General features: G+C 46.1%; 1 protein-coding gene across 1 annotated transcript in view; it reads left to right on the top strand.

Moving 5' to 3' along the window:
- Window positions 1-23,085, top strand: part of LOC140396468 (thyrotropin-releasing hormone-degrading ectoenzyme-like) — a 172,525-nt gene extending 149,440 nt beyond the window's left edge. Inside the window, exons 13-19 of the mRNA XM_072485115.1 lie at window positions 2,790-2,937; window positions 4,521-4,618; window positions 7,433-7,540; window positions 10,714-10,881; window positions 10,975-11,115; window positions 12,391-12,472; window positions 22,206-23,085. Of these exons, the coding sequence (XP_072341216.1) occupies window positions 2,790-2,937; window positions 4,521-4,618; window positions 7,433-7,540; window positions 10,714-10,881; window positions 10,975-11,115; window positions 12,391-12,472; window positions 22,206-22,349 (889 nt within the window). The 3' untranslated portion in view covers window positions 22,350-23,085. The remainder of the gene's footprint in view (window positions 1-2,789; window positions 2,938-4,520; window positions 4,619-7,432; window positions 7,541-10,713; window positions 10,882-10,974; window positions 11,116-12,390; window positions 12,473-22,205) is intronic.
- The last annotated feature ends 258 nt before the right edge of the window (window positions 23,086-23,343 follow it).

The following is a 23,343-nucleotide window of genomic DNA, read 5'->3' on the forward strand; positions in this document are numbered from 1 at the left end:
ACTGCAGCACGCACCACAGAGAGTCTGTCAGATCATTGTCGTCTGCTGTTCCCGACGTAATCTCTCACAGCAAATGGGTAAGGTACTGCCAGATGGAGAGATGGAGGAGCCGGTAGCCTCATCAGCCAAGGACGAAGCTGCTGTCCATGAGTGAGTGCTTGGTGTGGCTACAGCTGCAGGTGCCAGAGCAATGGAGCTGGAGTGACCCGTGACACCCTCATTAAAACCCGATTCCAACAAGATGTCTTGTTTCTCTCATCAGTAAATGTTACGGTCGAAGTGCCAGCAGATTCAACATTTACTTTCTTCTCAATCTACATTCCTATCAGCTCTGGCACCTAGAAGGAAAATTCTGGAAGGCCCTTGCCTTGAGCAGGCCCACATGCATGATTACTTCAAAGCCAGACGTTTTTGTGATTTGGAAAGAACATAGGAAATATGAGCAGAACATCATAATGGGCGACAAAACAAAGCTGAGTATGATCTCTGGCAGCAGCAGCCACCCCTCCCTGATGAACTCAATGCATTCCAGGATCGTTTTGAGCAGGAGACCAATATGTCGTTGTCGTCTGCCCCTGCAACCTCGGACACACCCTTTTTACCGTCACAGCTTCCAAAGTTTGATTGGTCTTCTTGAAAGTGAACCCTCGGAAAGCAACGGGTCCTGACGGTGTCCCTGGTTCTGCATTCAGATCCTACGCGGACATCTTTAACCTGTCCCTACTCCGTTCCGGGGTTCCCACATGCTTCAAGAAAACCACCATTGTACCGGTGCCAAAGAAGAAAAAGGCAACATGCCTCAACAACTACCGTCCGGTGGCTTTGACAGCGATCATTATGAAGTGCTTCGAGAGGTTCGTCATGAGACACATTGACTCCAAACTCTCAGAATGCCTTGATCCACTGCAATTTGCATACTGCACAAACCGGTCCACAGCAGATGCCACCTCCCTGGTCCTATGCTCATCCCTGGAGCATCTCGACAACAAGGACTCTCACGCCAGTCTCCTATTTATTAACTACAGCTCCGCCTTCAACACCATAATCCCAGCCAAGCTGATGTCACAATTCCAAAACCTAGGACTTGGCTCCTCCCTTTGCAACTGGATCCTCGCCTTCCTGACCCATAGACCACAGGATAAACAACAACACCTCCTCCAGGATAGTCCTCAATACCGGGGCCCCTGCAAGGATGCAAACTTATCCCCCTACTATACTCCCTACATACACACATACGACTGTGTGGCAAAATTTGGCTTCACCTCAATCTATAAGTTTGCTGATGACACGACCGTAGTGGGTCAGATGTCGAACAACGATGAGTCAGAGTACAGGAGGTACTCTGCCCACGCTGTCCACCAGTCTTTGCCTGCTTTGGGTGTTATTCACTCTTTTAGTCCTGCAGCAATCCATTAATCAGCATGCAGGCCTATGACAGGTACTGTCACTCCCCCAGTAAGTGTTACACGCACATGCACACGTGCACATGCACGCACACACACACGCATACATACGCACCACACGCACAACACAAACCCAAACTCCTTCCTGGCAACCCCCTCCACTCACATTTACATTGCTTGATTTGTGAATGAGGTTCACTGTGTAGGGTCTACAACATGACACTTACCATTGTGGAGCACAGCAGATCATTGAACCTTTTTCTGCACTGCATCCAGTTTCAGTTGTTGGCCCCACAGCTGCTAACCCCCTGCTGTGACCTTGGTCAGGGCTGGCTTGGTGAAGTGGGAGAACCTCCTGCTGGGAGATAAGACCTCCTGCCATTCCCAGATCATCTGGAAGAGAACCTGTGGGTAGGCGTTGCTCACCCATGGGGCCAGGTGTAGGTGGTAGCAGCAGTCAAGGTTATCCAGGTGTGCGTGGATTGAAAGGTTCCAGCAGTGGTTTTACTGTTAAGGCGCCCAATCATACAGCCAGACTGACGCTGCTGAACTGCAGGAAATCAATGCCTTTTAAATATGGTGGCTGGGCCTTTGACCCCATGAGGTATCGGCAGGGATGTGAACTTCCTGTCTGCCCCTGCCACATAGACCATAGAATTTACAGTGCAGAAGGAGGCCATTTGGCCCATCGAGTCTGCACCGGCCCTTGGAAAGAGCACCCTATTTAACCCCACACTTCCACTCTATCCCTGTAACCCAATAACCCCTCCTAACCTTTTTGGTCACTGAGGGCAATTTAGCATGGCCAATCCACCTAACCTGCACATCTTTGGACTGTGGGAGGAAACCGGAGGCCCCGGAGGAAACCCACGCAGACACGGGGAGAACGTGCAGACTCCGCACAGACAGTGACCCAGCCGGGAATCGAACCTGGGACCCTGGAGCTGTGAAGCAACTGTACTAACCACTGTGCTACCGTGCTACTGGCTGGGCACCTTGTCCATGAATATCTAATTTGCTGGCTGCTGCATCATTGTCCTGCCTATGAGCGAGCATTTCGCCCCCTCCCGTCCTGCCAGCAGGGTGCTCAGTGTTAGAACAAGATTCCAGCCTTCGTATTAGTGTGAGACAGAGAAAATGAGAGCGTGTGTGGGCGCGAGAGACAGAGAAGCAAACGTTACACCGGATGACATTGCAGGTTAATGGGATTAGAGACTAATTGTGTTTCCTAATTTTATTAGAATGTTGTTTTCCTCCCTTTTCTGCATGGGAACAGTCTGAAGCATAAAATGGCTTCATACAATATCATACCGAGAAATGCAATTGCTCCGATTTTCATTAGCACTTACATATTTGACTGTGACTGATCTTCTGTGTTTGCTTTAGAGCTGGCTATTTACCACAGAATATTCCCCTGGAAATTATACGATACCTTTATAAGGAGAAAGAGTTTCTTCCATGGCATGCTGCAAGTAATGTACTGCTTTACTTAGACAAGTTGGTGGATCGGAACAAGGAGTACAACATTTTTAGTGTAAGAGTTTGATGTTCAATTTTAAGATAGATGCATGTTCTCCATGGAAACAATACCTGCAATGCAGTTACTACTTGCACTGAGAGATAATGACAAAACGTGGCATTAAAGAATTACAATTTGGACCACTATTTTGTCAGCTAGTCATTAATAAACCTAACTTGAAAACATGCAAACTCAACAGAATTTTGTCCAAACAGGTTATTTGGGTATGGAATAGACCACAGGATATAAAAAAGAGAATGAATTATGTACTTGAAGAAAAAAAAATTAAACATCATGAATGATAGCAGGGAATTGGACTCACTTTGGCCACTCTCATGTAGAATTGGGCATGACAAATCAAATAATATCCATATGTGCAGAAATCTTTATGCTATTTGAGAAAGTGTGTCAATAATTGAAGATTTAATTTTTATCCATTCTTGTTCTTGTACAGTGCTCCATTAATCCACTTGACTGTCATACTTCTCTGTAATTTAGCCAAGCATATACCTTTAGCCAATGAGTAAATACATCTCCCCTTTTATGGGGCCATATATGAAACATGTGTAGCTCACGATAGGAACTAATCAGGTGACAGTGATATGCAAGGCCATGTTACCAACTTCAGGACTTTCTATCATATTCCCTCAGCTGCTCACTCCCACAAGTTGTCCTTGCATCTTATATTCATGAATGGGCCAATTCTACTTGATATTGGTAAGGGTCAACATCTTATGAGCTCACTTCCAAATGCTCCCTCTTGCACTTCTCTCATTCTTTGAAAGGCAAGCTGAGGAGCTGAAGCCAAATGCTGATTCACAAACTGGTTTTGTCTATGCTACAGTTGTTTTGTGAATAGAATTGTTTTGCATTAATCATCATCCTCACAGCCCCTAGATGACTTAATACTGTATCACGTCGCCACAGTAAATAAAATATTGAAATATACCACATTATCACTGTCAATGCATTCCCGAGGAGAGTTTAATCGCACATTAAGAGCGGAGTGCTATATAGCTTTTAGGTGACATCAACAGTGCTCAGAATCCCAAAGGATATCCAGAAATTCAGAGTGGCAGAGGGCTGGTCCGAGGGGGAAAGCAAGGCCACTTGGCTGATGTGGTAAGAGTTTGAGCTTTTCCTGGAGCCTCACTGGGATACACACTATTAGGCGTTATACAGAAGATGTATGAATGCATCCTGGGCAGAGTTACCAGGGTAGCTGAGGAGCCCACTTGCACACCGCCAATTGACACAAGATTTGGACACATCTTCCTTCCTCTCCGATCAATGGCTCACGATCAAATGCTGGGCCGAATCGTGGCTGAAGGAGTTTGAGCTCCAAATTTTAAACCCTCTTCAGGAGCTCTGCTGGCTTTTCTACATTGGACCTGATCAGAATTAATCCAAGGTGTTTTCTGTAATTATATATTCATTTAAAATCAGAACAACTTCAGGTTGTGGGACAAGTGGATTTGTCAAGATCTGGTTTATAATCTAAGAGGAATGGCATTGAACACATTACTAATGTTAAATCAATTATGAAGTTATGTTGACAAACTCTCACGAGTTTTCCCGTCTTGTTTTTCTTTCTTTAGCAATATATTCTGCAGCAAGTTGCACCAGCTTACAACCTACTGGGATGGCCAGAGGATGCAGCAAACAGTTCTGTTGTTCAAGCACCATACCAGACTGAGTTAAATCATTCACTTTATCAAGTTTTAAAATGTAGATAAATTGACTTTTCAGCAGTTGGTAAATATTGGGGCATGATACAAACGGGGTCTCATGGTGGCCAAGTCAACAGTGCCATGCTAGTTCATCATTTGTCAATGCGGTTGATATGACATTATTTACACGCGTCACTGTTGAACTGCAATGTTCAGTGTCAAAGAACTTTTTAACTCTTGGTGGTCGAGTCTGAAAACTGAAGTTGAATTGCATAATTTGCATTGCATGTGTTGGTTGCACATTGCTGATCAATTCTAAAAATTAGTTTCATCTTGGGTTGATGGTGCGAACAAATAATTTTGTACATTTGTCAGTGATGAAATAGCTCCCTGGAATGGCCAAATGTGAAATTAAGTGACGCGCCGCTAATCATGAACGTGAATCTTTGCAAATGCTAACACTTTCCTACCAGTATGCTGCTGTTGGGAATGAGTTCGCTTTTGTACTTGATCTGAAGTGAAGCCGTTTGCTTTTACTTTTACTGTGACTTCAGTTTGTTCAATGAGAATCACTTCAGGTTCGGTGTATTTTCACTGATAGACTTGCCCTCACTTCCCATAAGTTTCCAAACATCTATAATCACAAGTGGGTAAAGCTTGAGGTCAAATGTCAGGTTACTGTTTTCCCCAGATCAAAATAGATGATTTTGTTTGTAATATTTTTATCACTTTAAAGGGGAGGAGGAGGCGGAAAAGTGTTATCTCAACTCTTGCAGTTTATTTGGGACTGCAATACTGCGGACCCCCTCAATGTTGATTATATAGTGAATCCTTGTCTGGCTAATGGCAAAAATGTACACCGTGTCCCTGTCCATCTAGTGGCAGAGTGGATATTTAAATGGTGGCAGTCAAAAACCAGAATGGATGTTGATATTAGAGGTGCATTTCAAAGTTCTTGTAAACAGAGGTGGTATGTGTTAATGAGTCATTGAGTGCGTGTCCAACCTGTGGTTGTGACATATAATGCAGCCACAGTTCTGACCTTCCCAACATACCAAATATCAGCGCTCTCTGCCAAGGCTGAAGGCATAACTTCAATAAAGAAATGCTCATTCCTACTTGATAGTGCATCGGCGTTACTTTGCTCCTCACCTTTCCCAGTTGGTGTCTTTGCAACACCAGATTACTTGACAAATTTTAAGCCATATTTGACATTGAAGTTGCATATGATCTTGAGAGTACAATCTTATGATCCGAACCACATATATTTTCATGCAGTCATGGTAAGGAAAGGTGCTATGAGTGCACTCCAAACTGTGGAAGCTTTCATCTTATCACATAAATGATCGGAGTGAAGAAAAAGACCCAACCAAAAATCAAATGCTCATTTTGATAATAATAATATATAGCAAACAGAAAGTTAACACCTTAAAAAACCCTTTAACTTGGCTAATTATTGGCAAATAACACAACATAGTTAGAAATTGGGACTGAATTTTGAACCTGTTTGCTGTAGCAATGTGGTAGTAGTACAAAGATCTAGGAATGCAGTTATCTTTGTGGGGTCCTTGACGATGGGCTTTCCATAGTTTTCAGAAAGCAGACAGCCACCTTCATTTAATATTCCTCCCAGCCCCACAAAAATCGCCCCCTGTGCAGCCTGACCTTACTCACCTCAATTCTTCCACTTTAACTCACCTGCACTAAGCAGATGTGTTCCACAGGCCTGACACTGGAATCCCCCAACCCCTCCGCCCTCACAATCGGAAAGTGAAATGCCTGTCAGTGGAATCCTCATGAGGTTCAACAGTTAAATTTAGTCAGGTGTTAGATGAATTCCGTTGGGTGAACAAGATAGGGGTTCACTCCGCTCGATTGGATGTGAAAACCTACCTCAATATCTTAAAATAGTTCTTAGCACGCAAAACGTTTCGGAGAGTTTTTAGATCCTACCTGGATGACTGGATTGACAGTTATTTGACAGCCTGAACCTCTCCTTTGTGTGTTTTTGCATTGGCTGAGGGTCAGTAACGTCTCCGTAAGAGTAGCGTAAGCTCTTGTGATGATAGATTTTTCTGTTAGGGTCTACAGCTAATCGAGTCAATGGAATTTTAGCTTGGCTGCCGAATATTCGATGAGCGGCACGGTAGCACATTGGTTAGCACTGTTGCTTCACAGCGCCAGGGACCCGGGCTCGATTCCGGCGTGGGTCACGGTCTGTGCGGAGTTTGCATGCTCTCCCCGTGTCTGCATGGGTTTCCTTCTGGTGCTCCGGTTTCCTCCCACAAGTCCCGAAAGACCTGCTTGTTAGGTGAATTGGATATTCTGAATTCTCCCTCTGTGTACCCAAACAGGCGCCGGAATGTGGCGATGTGGGGATTTTCACAGTAACTTCATTGCAGTATTAATGTAAGCCTGCTTGTGACACTAATAAAGAATATTATTAATCATGACAGGGCTGGAATGTGGCCTTTCCAATTCAAAGGAAATAAAGCTTATTTAAAACCTACATTTCAACTGTGTTCTGCATGTACCGAGTCACTGCATCTTTATAAAAAAATAAAACAAGCAGAATTACTGACAGCATTCATATTTCGCCTTAATGCAAGTAGCCTTGTCATGTGCAGTGTGCTGGTGACAGCAGGAGCTTTACAATAAAGACATTTACTGAATATGTCTGGTGGCAGGAATTGATGTCTCCATGGCAAAAGCAGTTTTACCATTGGTTGAAACTTCCAGATCTCTGGCCAACATGTTGCTCAGCAGATCCGTTGAAAATCATCAGCAATCTGCACGGGTGGGAAACCTCTTCACTGACTATTCATTTTCTTTTTAAACAGGGAACTGCGTCGGAAGGTTATTATCTTGGCTTGTAAATTTGGCATTGCCCTCTGCCATGAGAAGACTATGATGCTTCTTTCAGAATGGATGGCAAGTGATCATAACAGGTGCACATCTTAAAAGTTGGGATTATCACCTTCATTTGAAACAAATCTATGAATGCTTTTTCACGTAAAGTAGGAAATGGAAAATCAAAAAGTAATTCTGTTCCAGCTGAAAATCTCATTTAAATCACAATTGTATAAGAACATAATAAATAGAGGCAGGATTAGACCATCCCACCTTTCAAACCTGCTCATTCAATAAGATTATGGAAACTCCATGGGCTGGATTTTACAGCCGCATATCCCACCGCGGACCAATTCCCGCCAGGCATGTTCTCAGTTGATGTAAAATATGTCAGGTAGCTTACTCGCCACCTTCCTGACCCAGTCCCCATAATGTGGGGGATGAGTAAGGCCTCTGGCTTGCCTGCCCTTAGGCCTTCTGAGGAGCTTAAGTGGCCAATTATTGCCCATTAAAACCCTCAAACAGCCTTCGTTGTTATTACAAACTGGGCAGCGGAAGGCCAGTGAGACAGGGGCTTTTGTTGTGAAGGAGGAGGATGGAGGCATCATTATGGATGAGCACACCGGGGCACCCCTAGCCCCAATATGATATTGACCCCCTTTGCGTCTTCCCATCTGGACTCCAAGACATGCCATCCCAACCCCTCCTTAGGATGCCGGATCCCTCCCCAGTCTAAAGGCCCCTTGGTCCACCCTTCTGCCTGGGGACTCCTGGCAGTCCCGACAGTGCTCAGTTAGAGTTCTGGCACTGCTGGGACTGCAAGGGCTTCTCAAGGGTTGGACTTCCACCCATTGAAGGGCGGATGCCTAACCCTTTGCTTCTTTAGAACACCAACAACATGTTATCACTGTGGGGCAGCGAGTTTTAAACTCAAACAGTTTGGAACTAACTTTACATCTAGTGTGAGGGGATGGTGAACAGTATGCACCCTTGTAAAATTCAGGTCTTGCTTTACCTTTTGCTCGAAGTGGTTTCTTGTGTGTTGTTTCAGTCACTTTATGAAACTGACCATTATTAATTATACGGGTGTATTGATGCCAGTAAATGTGTTAGAAATGAAATTAATGGTTGAAGGGTGTTATAGACATTGGACTGGATTTTTGCGGAGCCGTGGAACATCCTCAAGCCTTTAAAAATGGTGGACAGAACCCAACTCCGGGATTATTGCCTCCATTCCTGGCACCCCCAGTTTTCACTGGTGCAGAAGAAGGGTGCAGGCAGGGAGCTCTTAACCTGCATTCCTGATCTGGCCAACACGATTGTGGGAGTAGGCATCATGGAGTTGGGTAAACTTCTTGAGGAATTGCGGTTCATGGCCCGTCACAGGGGAACCATAGTTTGGATGCAGAGACCTTTTGAAAGATAACTTCAGAGATTCTTACCCATGCCACCACATGCCAATCCATGCTCCCCCACCCATGTCCAATAGCTCCTCGTACTCTCTATGCCAATCCATGCCCCTACCCACTCCCAGTGGCCCCTTATACACCCCACATATTCCGAGTAACCCCTCATACCCCCCCATGCCAACTCATAGCACATCCATGCACCAAATGTACACTCTGTACAGAACCAATGATCCCTGTAGTAATATGAAAAAGCTCAAAAAGAAAAACCATTCATAACTTTCAAAATGCTACTACAACAACCTTGTAAAATTGTCAATCACCCAGAGCTTTAAAGTATCAGTAGCAGAAACTATAAGTACTTGACTCCGAAAGAGTAGTGTGCCTTTCGGCAACTCAAATTCAGATATTTTCTACCCACAATGTTAGCACCATTAAGATAAATGGTCAAGAAATTATCTCCAGTGTGTGCCCACAGATCTGATCTGTGGTGTCAATGGGTAAGGCTTTTCCACTTGCAGAGTAGACTCATAATAAAATTTAAACCTATAAGCATGTTTTGAAATCAACATTATCATATGTTGACCTATGGATTTGATAGACTGTCACTGGACATTTCTGCTCCAACTGGGTTTCGGCCAAATTTATTTTCACTCAATTGTCCTTTAGTGCTCCTGTCCGCTATTTTGTTGCCCGATAACTTTCCATCACTTTGAACAGAAAATCATTGAGAGAATACCCTCCGGGTAGGACATTTTTAGGCAGGCTTTTGGCATTGTTCGAATTAGAAATGAGAAATTGTTCTAATTTGAAGCAGAAAAGAAGCAGCTGACTTTTATCTTTATTTTACTTTGATTTCTGTAACGCTAATATAGTAGTGAGTATATTGCCACTGTTGTACAACCTATTTCGGTGCTGTCACTTGCTTCAAGTTCCTGCAATCAGCAGCTACCTGATTGGGACAGTACTCGGATAATTGTAATTGGCTTCGAAGTAGAATCGAAGGATATGAGGTTAGTGCAGAAACGTGGCTCACGATATTGGCCCGGATCCTCTGGTCCCGAAATAGTTGCAGATTGAACTTACCTTCAACATGTGCTACGGGACCCCTCGGAAGTCCTAACCTGCTGACTCTGGGAACTTCCCGGGAAGTGTGATCTTCCAATGGGCAATTCCCCTGGTCCCCAGGATCCTCCGGAAAAGTCTCCAACTCCGAGTTGAGGCAGGAGATTTTGGATGATTTTGACTAACTTACCTGGGTAGTTACCCGGGAAATGTTAGATGGATTAAAACCTAGTCCAACATCTGGGTACCTAAACAACTGACAACAAACACTGCAAGGCCAGACTCTCCTCCAGCCCGACCTGACTAGTTCCTGTTACCCCCCACCATGACCCGACCTTTCTAGCCCCTCAAATTCCTCCCACAGCCCCAATTTTGCCAAATTCCCTCTTCCACCTCCCTCGATCCAACTTGACCCGACCCCACTTACTGTCATGCTCCTTTACCCACCCTATCCCCTCACCCACCTTTACCCCCTTACCCACCCTTACACACTTACCTTTTTTCGATAGCTTTTCAAAGAAGCTCTGGGACATTTAAACTATTTACTTACCAAATTATGGCAGCCAGTGCCATAAATAGGGAGTTGATTTTCTCAGCTGCTCTCTGAAGTTGCCTGCACTGCCGGGTTCTGCAGGATACTCCGTTGTAAAAGTGCCCTGAAAAATCGGAGGTAAGTATGTTTGCATTTCTTTGTCTGTTCAAGGTCGGAAATAGGGATATCGACTCTGAATGGAAGACTAGGGCCATTACACCGAACACGATATCGTAAGATACCAATACTTTGTATTTGTGCATTTCAGAATACCACCAAATGTTAGAGACATTGCCTATTGCACTGGGATTTCCCTCATGGATGACAATGTCTGGGAATTCATCTTGAGCAAATACCAATCCTCAACTGCGGTTTCGGAGAAGAAGATTCTACTGGAGGCTTTAGCATGCAGCAAAAATATATTTTTGCTGAACAGGTTAATGAGCCGTTAAACTCTGACAAATAGTCATTTATCTTTTTAAAAAATGAAAATATTTTCTGGACCAATTTAACTGATTTCTCTTTTCAGGCTTCTTAACCTGTCACTGAACTCCCAATTGGTTCCTGACCAGAATACCATAGATGTTATCGTTCATGTGGCTAAATATCCAAATGGACGTGATTTGGCCTGGAAATTTTTCCGGGATAAATGGGCCGTTTTAAATTCGAGGTAAACAAATATAAAAATTTTTTTTAGCGTATCTTCACAGATACTGGCTTGAATATTTTAATAATCTTTATTGTCACAAGTAGGCTCACATTAACACTGCAATGAAGTTACTGTGAAAAGCCCCTAGTCGCCATATTCTGGCGTCTGTTCGGGTACACAGAGGGAGAATTCAGAATGTCCAAATGAACTAACAGCGCGTCATTTGGGACATGTGGGAGGAAACCGGAGCACCCGGAGGAAACCCACGCAGACACAGGGAGAACAGGCAGACTGCACACAGACAGTGACCCAAGCCGGGAATCGAACCTGAGACCCTGGAGCTGTGAAGCAACAGTGTTAACCATTGTGCCTCTGTGCCGCCCACATTATTCCTCTGTTGGCCGCACGCACTCGGCAGACCCAGGGGGCGGGTGTGAAACATGCTGGCCATCCAGCCAAAATTGCGCACTGGGAAAGGCTGGGAGCTGTCTCAGAGAACGCGAAGAGGGTGAACATCTAGAAAAGGGAGAGTGCAGGATGGCGCTTCTATTGTGCTCCCTTAGGGGGCAGCCACTGTGGAGTTATCTCACGGAGCTGCGGACCTGTCAAAAATAAATTGTGACAGAAAAACCATGTGAAGAGTGTCTAGGCAGCACATTCGAACACACAGCCAAGTCAACTTTTAACATTTTATTTCCGGCCTGACAGTGCATCCAGCCCTGAATCGCTGTTGCAGCTGAAGGGTAAAGGCCACCTGGCCAATCGGTCTACCCGCCAACCGTAAAGACAGACAAGCCACGTGAAGTTGCATTCATTTTGCCCCCTAATGGGCTAAATTGCCTGCTGATTGTTGGCGGGTGTGCTGCCGGTTCTCAGGCGTACCTGATAACTGAAACATTGCACAACGAGGACGGGACACGCTCCTGGCGGTTTCTCGAACGGTTTCACACGCTTCCAGGTCAAGCGTGTGGCCGCTAGAGCAACATAAAATTTGGGGGGGGGGGGGGGAGAGAGAGAGAGAGAGAGAGATGGTGGAAGAATTCCCGAACTGCTCATCAGTCCGTTGAACTGTGTTATGAACACTCCTTCCGTTGCCAACAAGTCCTGGTGTTGGACTTGAACCCGGAGCTTCTGCTCCAGAGGTAGAGGTGTTATCCACTATGTTACAGGGCCTCCTAATTATTCAATGGAACGAGCCAATAAATTTTTCTTTTTCTGAAATGCAGCCAAAATAAAATGCCTGATTTAGGGAGTGAGCATATGTTATTAAGTATGCTATCTAATGTTTTTTAACAGATATGGAGAAGCTTTGTTTATGAACTCCAGACTCATCAAAGGTGTGACAGAGTTTCTGAGTACTGAAGCTGAACTAAAGGAGGTAAATGTTCCAACACACACACAAGGGTTTCCTCTGTTGGAACTTGATTCAAGTTAAGCCCTTAACAGAAAAGCTGAAATCAAAAGCTCACCTTTCCCCTAGTTATATTGATCCCAAGCTTCAGTCATAGATTGCTGTGTGATTTATTGTAGTGTCATTGGTACAATGGAGGAACCAGAGGAGGAACATTTTTCAGGCAAAGAAGTTGGGGTTGAAATTGATTTACACCATTTTTGAGCCTTAAGTGGTAGCCATATTTTCCAACCGAGTGGCCCAAGGCTGGTCCGAATTTAGGCCTCAAGCCTCATTGATATTATTTGGATGAGCCATCTGCCATATCTTCACAAGCAGCTTGGCTATTTTAAGAAAATTAATATAGATGTAACTCGATGTAATATCGCACTGCTTGTGTCATCAATAGCGGCCTTATCAAAGTCCCAGCAGAGGACATGGAGTGGTAAAGAGGAGGAAAGGCAGGGTAAAAACAGCCCAATTGGAATACTCTGGAGATGGGGAGCACTCTTGCTCCAACACAACAATTATTGAATTTTGCAAAAAAAAAATCTATTCTTCCCTAAAGGATTGTCAGCAGGCCCAGCTCCAACTCTGCACATCCCCATTCAATTTGCTTAACACAGTTGCAGGCCTCTCCTTTGCATTGTGTAAAGGGGATAATGCATGTTTTGGGGAGCCAACAGGAATTCCTGCATTATGGCCTGAACCAATATCAAGTTAGAGTTCTGTTACCAAAAAGAAAATGCTGGAAAATCTCACCATGTCTGTTATATGTACTTTAAGTTTGGGCCTTGAAATTGGGCTTTCTGGTCTCATAAAATTTGTGGAACAAGATCCAATTTCTAGCCTGTTAACTTTGTCAAACAATCCCAATTTAACTTTCAGTTGGGCAAGATCAAGGCAGATCTGCAGTTTAAAGGATTTCACAGAATCACAGAAAAATACAGTGCAGAAAAAGGTCCTTCCGCCCATCGAGTCTGCACCGCCACATGAAAGGCACCTGATCTCTCAAATTCCCCCCTCACCTCCCGCCCCTCACTTTGAACTTGTGTCCTCTCGTAACTGACCCTTCAAGTAAGGGGAGCAGCTGTTTCCTATCCACCCTGTCCATGCCCCTCATAATCTTGGACACCTCGATCAGGTCGCCCCTCAGTCTTCTCTGCTCCAACAAAAACAACCCAAGCCTATCCAACCTCTCTTCATAACTTTAATGTTCTATCCCAGGCAACATCCTGGTGAAACGTCTCTGCACTCCCTCCACTGCAATCAATCCTTCCTATAACGCGGCGACCAGAACTTCACACAGTACTCCAGCCATGGCCTAGCCAATGTTCTATATAACTCCACATGACTTCCAATGTCAAGACCACAATGTTATAACATAATTGCCACCAATAATTTCAAACTTTAAATGACCTGATATTTTATATTTGGTAAATAAACAAAATTATCAAGGCTCCCTCTCAAATTTTAGTTTCTGCCAAGGCTTCACTTTGAGTACACAGGAAAGAGTTGCGAGATGGAGCTAACTGCATATATCTTATTCTAGCTTTACCAATCATTGGCCAAGAAATGACAAATGAAATAATTTCTTGGTAATGATTGTTGTAACCACGTGTGAGGCATCATTTGAGAGGTTGTATATTCTGGACAACTCTTAACCTATTGAGTCCCTCGGAATTGTAAAGCGATTGGTCAAAAATATCATGAGTGATTGAGAGCAGATTTTTCAGTGCAACACCTTTTGAAATGGCAGAGTAAAATATCAATAATCTCTTACCAACAGCAGAGTCTTCAGCAATAAATATTGTGATTAAATTCCCAGGGGTACCACCTCAACATGTAATTAAACAGAAGGCAGATAGTGGACTCATTAAAACATAAAAGTTTTGACTCATTTTAAGAATCAATTTAGTGGAATTATACTGTTATGAAGCAGTACTACCATGAAAAAGCTACACAGTTTTAAGATTTAGTTAGTTTAGGAAGGACTTTTTAATCCATCTAGAATTACAGAAGATTTTGACATCAGGGGCGAAATTCTCCCCCAACGGCGGGATGCCCGCCGACTGGCGCCAAAGCCGGCGCAAATCAGACGGGCATCGCGCCGGCAAAAAGGTGCGGAAGTCTCCGCATCTTTGGCGGCCTAGCCCCAACATTGAGGGGCTAGGCCGACGCCGGAGGGATTTCCGCCCCGCCAGCTGGCGGAAATGGCGTTTGTTACCCCGCCAGCTGGCGCGGAAATGCGGCGCATGCGCGGGAGCGTCAGCGGCCGCCGAAAGTTTCCCGCGCATGTGCAGTGGGGAGAGTCTCTTCTGCCTCCGCCATGGTGGAGGCCGTAGCGGAGGCGGAAGGGAAAGAGTGCCCCCACGGCACAGGCCCGCCCGCGGATCGGTGGGCCCCGATCGCGGGCCAGGCCACCGTGGGGGCACCCCCCGGGGTCAGATCGCCCCGCGCCCCCCCCCAGGACCCCGGAGCCCGCCCACGCTGCCTGGTCCCGCCGGTAAATACCAGGTTTGATTTACGTCGGCGGGACAGGCAATTCCTGGGCGGGACTTCGGCCCATCCGGGCCGGAGAATCCAGCGGGGGGTCCCGCCAACCGGCGCGGCTGGATTCCCGCCCCCGCCCAATCTCCGGGAGCGGAGACTTCGGCGGGGGCGGGGGCGGGATTCACGGCGGCCAACGGCCATTCTCCGACCCGGCGGGGGGTCGGAGAATGACGCCCCCTGTCCTTGGATTAGGAAAACTTAGAAGTATGTTGCATTTTATTTGTTTATTTAGACTGATGCACACTGAAACTCTTAAGCTTTGACATCATGTGACGAGTAAAAGGTGCCTGATCCTTTTATCAAAAGAAAACAGGGCACTTAACAAAACAATTTTAGCTTAGAAATTCTATGTAGAATTTATAGTTTTATAAATATTTAATTTAATCGCAATCTGTCATTTGTTTTCGTTGATCTTTTTTCCCATGATAAATGTGACTACGTAACATGCTTACCATGCACATTGGAACAGGTTGGAGCAAAGAAGGTCTTTTAGAATGATTAATGTAATATTTTACACCATTGATCTGTTGTTGCTTCTTAATCGATGAAACAGTCAATTTGACAACATTTCAAACAGTTAAAACAAATTGAATTGAGAAGCTGCCAAGCAAATCGATTGAAGTTTCCTCATTGTGATAGTTACGGATATAAATGAGGGAGAACCACTAAAATTCCTGTTCCCTTCCTTACTGTCCGTAATCAGTATGTTTTTGAAAAGGCAGATGTGTGAGCTCCTTAACCTCTGAATGTGCCAACAATTTGAATGACCAGCAGCAAACTTTTTCTGGGTTCAAATAAAGAGGACCCTGAAAGTCTAAATGTTACATTACTAACTCACCGTGTGCGCTCTCTCTCTCTCTCGCATGCACTGGAGAAAGAATACAGTTAAAGAGAATAGTGCACTTTTTCTAGTTATGAACAGAATACTAATTCGTAATTCACATACTTGGCTCATCTAGAAAGAAGAGCACACACTGCAGACATGATGAAGGTGTTCCCACTCCTGAAGGATAGTCCAGGTAGCTTCAATAGGCGGGATTTTCTGTGCAATCCACTGCGTGTTTTGCAATGGCAGAGGAAACCCACCTTTGGCTGGTGGTGGGATCTACTGGTAGCATCGTTGTCAATGTGGTTTCCCATTGATTGTACCACTCACCGCCTGGAAACTCAAAGTGGGGGTGCACCGTTGGCGGGACTGGATGATCTTGCAAGCGTGAACAGCTGGAAAATTCCAGCCAACAGCCAGAGTTGTAAATTAGAATTGTTTCAAGGTTTCCTCGAAGAGATGGATTTTCGTCTAAAGTTAGTTACTTATAAACTCATTACCAGGAGTTTAGTTTCCTGTACTGCTGGTTTTGAAAAGGAACGCGCTCGGAAATCTTATGATATTGCAGTCTCCAGTTTTTAATGGCACAGGTGTTCCTGCCTTTCCTGCTGACTTTGCGATTGTTGTTCTGCGGATACACTTAAGGCTCTTTTTTTAAAAGGGTGAACAACATGGCTATCTTACCATGTTGCGCTGCTCAGCTTCTTTCTAAATATTGTTGGGCTTAAGTTATTTAGTCACAATCCAGGTCTTTGTGTTGTTATGTTGCTGGGCCAGACCCCTAACTTGTTAGTACAATCCGTTAGGGATCAGTAATGTTTTGTTTAAAGTAGACACTTACTAAGAGAATGAAGCCAGAAGATTCCACGGGTTTTAAAATAAGAAAAATTATCTTCATTATGCAGGGTTAGAAAGATAAAACAGCTTAGAATATATATACGATACTCTAACATTCAGGGTTAATAGGAGCTAAATGTGAGTTACCAGGCAACCTGTGGTCGAATAGACAACACTGCACAATAAATGGCAGATGTGACCAAGTTAGATGCCATGGATTTCGTGACTACATCCCCCCAAGGTGTGAACAAACAAGTCAACCAATCTAATTGAAACTCTCACTGAATGAGATTGCAGTCTTTGCCTTTAAAGATCTCATCTTGGAATTCTCTTACAAAATAGGCCCAACTCAGATGGCCTCAATGATGGCCCACCTCGCAGTGTTTCAACCTTGTCTCCCGAGACTCCATTCTCCTGGATTTATGAGTGTGCATCGCACAAACTTACAAGCACTACGTCAACTCTTCGGTCACACCGAGCAGAACACTACTGCTATCTATTGAGTTACCTTCAGCCCAGCCAACCGCAGCCTGGTGTTACCAACCTCCTGCTGCCTTCTTAGATCTCCAGGGCTTATTCAGAGATCCCATTACTTTAATGTCTGCCAGTCACAGCCCTTTTTCTGTTTGTAGCCTCTTTCTTTGCTCCTCTCTTTTTCTTTTTAACTGGGACCTCTTCATGTCCCCTCTCTCTGTCCCCTGTTGTGGGCTCTTCTCAGTTATGGCACTTCACTCTCAGATCACATGATTGGGATTTTAAAGCAATTTTCTATTCTTGCGGGCAGACTGGGCTGAAGAACTCCGAAACGCCAGATGGCTCCCCACACCCAGTCCGCGAATTCATGAAGTTCCCATCGTCTGACAGGACTTGTGTTTCTCAGCACCCACTCACTGATAAGTCTTGTAACAGAGTGCAGGCATTCACCCTGGGACGCTGAGACAGTCACAGTCTTTATTTCTGAAAAAGATTCATTCAGGTCAGGAAATATCATCTGGATGCTCTCAGGGTATTGATTTTGACACTTCTTAGTCTGGCTGGGTGCCCTTTTGTCCTTTGAAGGCAGTGTGGTACTTTCAATCCACACATTAAGTCAGGTGTCGCGTGACATCCATCGTTTGCAGCATTCTTATGTCCATTTTTAAAAGAAGTGTTAGTTCTCCAAGATTCCAAACTTCATGTTTTAAAAACGTGGATATGACTTGCCTCTAATGTGCATGGCACGACAAGCTGTTCTCAATTGTTTTTACAACAGAAAGCAATCTTCCATTGTGATGCTTCAGCCTCAACTCCAGGAACACCAAAGGTGGTCATCTTCAATTGCCGCCAGCTAATTGTATCGTCTACAGTTGGCAATCCGGGCATCTCACATGCCCTGTTGGTGCAGTTCTTAAGCATCCCTGTAAATGGATGACCAGCTAGCCCACTTGGTCTGGGGAGGAGGAGCAGTACTGTCTACAAATCCAAATTGAGGTCACACACAAGTTGCAAGGCCAGCGTTAGCAGTTTTCAGGTATAGATGACTTAGAGTGCCATGTTATTTCTACTAGGTGTGGAGTGGACTAAGCATGGTCCTTGTGGCAAACCACTGTGTTCTTATATTAAGGGTTGTATGGTAGAACCTGCACTACAGGTTCACCTGAGCCCCTGCATGCTAGCTCCGCCCAGGAGCCGGGTTATAAATATGCGTGGCCTCCAGCTCGCAGCCATTTCGTCAGCTGCTGTGGGAGGCCGCACATCTGATACTAATAAAGCCTCAGTTTGGATTCAACTTCGTCTCCAGTCAAATTGATCGTGCCTCAATTTATTAGTATCAGATTCAGAAGATGGACCTCCGGAGTAAACCAGATCGCCTGCAGCTGGATCCACACGCAAGCGACGCCAGAAAGGACTTCCAGCACTGGCTAGCTTGTTTTGAAGCGTATATCTGCGTGGCGCCGACCCCTGCTCCAGAGGCTCAGAAGATTCAAATATTGTACTCCAGACTCAGCTCCAAAGTCTTCCCGCTGATCCAGGATGCGCCCAATTACGCTGATGCCATGACTGGACTCAAAGAAAATTATGAGCAGAAGACGAACACGCTCTTCGCCAGACACGCGCTCGCAACGCGTACTCAACTACCTGGTGAGTCAATCGAGGACTTCTGGAGGGCCCTGATCCCACTAGTGCGGGATTGTGACTGCCAGGACATTACAGCTAAGGAGTACTCAGATCTCCTTATGCAGGACGCTTTTGTAACTGGGATTGGGTCTGATGTTATCAGGCAGCGGCTCCTAGAAGGGGCCACGCGCGACCTCGCAGAGACTAAAACACTAGCACTTTCCATGATGGTCGCCCTGCGCAATGTCCAGTCCTACGCCCCCAACCGCGCGGCCCACTCCTCCTACGCTTCATGGGCCCCACAGGCAGCCACGCCAGCGGGGGCGCTACCCACCCAATACGCCTGCGCTACTCGCCAGCCAGTAATCTCCGGGGGGGCCCGATGCTATTTTTGCGGCCAGCAAAGACACCCCCGCCAACGCTGTCTGGCCCGCGCTGCCTTTTGTAAGGCCTGCGGGAAGCAGGGCCACTATGCAGCGGTGTGCCAGGCCCGCTCAGCGGCAGCGGTCGCCCCCCCCCCCCCCCCCCCCGGTCATGGACAATGGATGCTGCTATCCTCCTCCCCAGGCCATGTGCGAGCAATGGGCGCCGCAATCTTCTCCCCCGCACAACACGTGCGTTTCATGGGTGCCGCCATCTTGCTCCACCCCCGCAAAGTGCGTTCCATGGGCGCCGCCATTTTGTAATCCCCTGGACCTTCGGGCGCCGCCATCTTGTCCACAACGCAGCACATGGATACCAATGGCGTTTCAGGACCCCAACTCAACGGCCGCCTCACTACCTGACGATCAACCACGGCTCGCATCCATGGCAATCGACCAGTCCCGACCACATACGCTGACTAACGCATCCACCAGCGTGAAAGTCAACGGCCATATGACCTCCTGCCTACTGGACTCCGGAAGCACCGAGAGCTTTGTATACCCGAATACGGTAAGGCACTGCTCCTTTAAGGTACACCCTACCAATTAAAGTATCTCCGTGACCTCCGGATCTCATCATGTGGCGATCCGGGGGTACTGCACGGTCACGCTCACAGTCCAAGGCGTAGAGTTCCACGGTTTTCCCCTCTACATCCTCCCTAACCTCTGCGCTGCACTTATCCTCAGCCTGGATTTTCAGTGCAACCTCCAGAGCCTGACCCTTAAATTCGTCGGAATCTGACCACCCCTCACTGTGTGCGGCCTCGTGACCCTAAAGGTCGATCCCCCTTCCCCCTTTGCCAATCTAACTCCAGATTGCAAACCCGTCGCCACCAGGAGCAGACGGCACAGCACCCAGGATAAGGCCTTCATCAGGTCCGAGGTCCAGCGGTTGCTTCGGGAGGGAGTCATCGAGGCCAGCAACAGCCCCTGGAGAGCTCAAGTGGTAGTGGTTAAGTCTGGGGAGAAAAACCGAATGGTCGTGGACTACAGCCAGACCATCAACAGATACATGCAGCTCGACGCGTACCCCCTCCCACGCATATCTGACATGGTTAACCAAATTGCACAGTACCGGGTGTTCTCAACGGTGGACCTGAAATCCGCTTACCACCAACTTCCCATCCGTAATTCGGACTGGCCATACACCGCCTTCGAGGCAGACGGCCGGCTATATCACTTCCTTAGGGTCCCCTTCGGCGTCACCAATGGCGTTTCGGTCTTCCAGAGAGATGGACCGAATGGTTGACCGGTACGGCTTGCGGGCCATGTTTCCGTATCTAGACAATGTGACCATCTGCGGCCATGATAATCAGGACCACGACGCCAACCTCGCTAAATTTCTCCGCACTGCCACTCTCCTCAACCTCACGTATAACAAGGAGAACTGTGTGTTCTGTACAAACCACCTAGCCATCCTCGGCTACGTAGTCCAGAACGGAGTTCTGGGACCCGATCCCGACTGCATGCGCCCCCTCATGGAGCTTCCCCACCCCCTCTGCCCCAAGGCCCTCAAACGCTGCCTGGGGTTCTTCTCGTATTACACACAGTGGGTCTGAAACGATGGTGGAAAGAGTGCACCTGCTCCACGCAAACCCACAGTACGCCTACGTGGCGTTCCCTGACGGCCGCCAGGATACCGTCTCCCTCAGGGACCCGGCGCCACCCTCGCATCCCCCACCACCCCCATCACCCCCCCTAGGACCGTCCGTCCTCCCCCTGCCCACCCCCGTTGATGAAGAGGATTTCGGCACTCTCCCGGAGTCAACTTCGACCACGACAGCACCAACATCGCCGGCTCCACTTCGTCGATCTCAAAGGACCATCAAGGCGCCGGACCGGCTGAACCTCTGACCGGCCCGCTGGATGACCAGAGACATTTTTTTTACTGCTCTGTAAATATTAAAGATTGCTAATTGTATATAGTTCTCCACCACCCCCGCCGGACTCAATTTTAACAGGGGGTGAATGTGGTAAACCACTGTGTTCTTATATTAAGGGTTGTACGGTAGAACCTGCACTACAGGTTCACCTGTGGCCCCTGCATGCTAGCTCCGCCCAGGAGCCGGGTTATAAATATGCGTGGCCTCCAGCTCGCAGCCATTTCATCAGCTGCTGTGGGAAGCCACACATCTGATACTAATAAAGCCTCAGTTTGGATTCAACTTCGTCTCCAGTCAAATTGATCGTGCCTCAGTCCTTAAAAGAATTGCTTAAGAAAAGGCTGCAGAGGGGCTTGTGATGTTCTTTGCTTTCTGAATGAGGATGGCTTTGAAGTGCAGTGTGTCTCACGAAGAACATCAAGCTAATTTTGAACAAAGCTAATTTATTTAAACTACAACTAAATAGATTTGACTTGCTTGCTAAGATATAAAAGATTACAGATTCACTAAAACCATGATTCTCTTTTCTAGGGGTGGCCATTGGCCGCAGGGGCTAGACCGGCAGCTCTTAAGGGTTTCTGATGAGTGTGTTCTTTTGTGATTGCCCACCTCCCCTCACCGCACCCCTTCCCCCCCCCCGACTCAACCCCCACCCAACCCCCTTAACTGCCCACCTTGAGCCCACCATGTTGCCCGAAGAATGGTCTAGGCCAACGTGGGTCTATGTGTGTCGCCCCGCGTCGGCAACTCAAAATCCCAGTGGCCTGAGTAATTGGCTGGAATTCCCATCAGGAAGCGACAGGAAGCTGACCTGACCTCACATTAAAAATGTCCTGGGTTTGGGATCATAGCTGTGAACCAGCACAGAGGCCGATGGTGCAAAGTTGCCCGCCTGCCTCCGATCCGGACCCCGATCCAGAACTCAAATAAGCACAGCTCATAATAACTTGGCAAGTTATAAACAAAATGACAGGTAAAATGACAGGTGCTTTTTATTTAACGTGCGTGGTCTGTAAAAGACATCACCACAAGCTGCGTTCTTCAATCGGACAGCAAGCATTTTTCAATGCCAAGCTACTTGTAAAATTATTCCTCTTCTACAGCTGAAGGAGTTTATAAAGAACCTCGGAGAGGGAACAGACGCCTCGTTCGCACAAGCCACTGAAATTGTGGAAGCAAACGTTCGATGGCACGGCCTCCTCGAAGAAGAGCTGTTCCAATGGCTCAGGAAATCCCTGAACAGTTAGTTTGTAACACTTTGAAATATTTATAGCATGAAGTACTTTGATGCATTTGTATAATTTAAGAATTCTCTACTTTTGTGAGACAGGGGAAGAAGATCGCACTGCAGATTTTGCACTGGTTATTTTTCTGCAAAATATACCATTCCTTCTTTGGTTGGGGTGGTTGCGGCGGGGTGGGGGTGGGGGGGGCGGATTAGAAAAAAACCAAGATATGCTTTAAAAATTGGACATGGCTTTATGGGACAAAGAATGTTTCTACATCTAGTGCATGTTATTAACAGTCAGTGAAAAAAGGTATGAATTGAGATGTAATTCTATGCATGATTACTTTATCCCTTCTGTATTCCAGCATGCTAGCGTTCAAAATTTTAAATTTTTGTGTATTTGCAACGTTCTTGTTCCGACAAATAGTAATCTTATGCAAATGTTTTAAAGCACAATGACTGTTATGGACAATCAATGTGCAAAATTGGACCCTGGAATCAATTTTTGCAGCCTACAGAAATACACACATGTTCTTAAAAGCATGATAATTGGAAGTTAAACTCAATTTTTCTTTTTAAAAAAAGTACAATTTGAGAAGCATTCTGCATAACACTGATAACTAAAAAGAAAATTTTAATTTAGCCCATTTCATGTTATTAATATTGTAGATTTTCTAAATGAAAACCTATAGCATATGTATTTTAAATCAAAATATGGCATTTTAAGTCTAATAAAATTTTGTACAGTAACCCCCGATGCGTGACTGCCTAAGTTTGTTTAAAAGATCCTTTTTTTCGCCTCACCACTCTTCATGCTGGTTCACCTTTCCACACAAAAGTGCCTCCTTCACAACTTCCCTCCCATCACCATTACTTATGTGTAAGCCTTGACAATGGGCGGGATTTCCGCCCCCTCCTCTCCCCCCTGCAGTGTGTTTTCCAGTGGCAGAGGGGGCTCCCCATTGGCCGCCAGTGGGACCTTCCAGTCCCACCGATGTTTACGGCATTTTATG

The sequence above is a fragment of the Scyliorhinus torazame genome, chromosome 19 (genome assembly GCF_047496885.1).
Source record: "Scyliorhinus torazame isolate Kashiwa2021f chromosome 19, sScyTor2.1, whole genome shotgun sequence".
Lineage (NCBI taxonomy): Eukaryota > Metazoa > Chordata > Chondrichthyes > Carcharhiniformes > Scyliorhinidae > Scyliorhinus > Scyliorhinus torazame.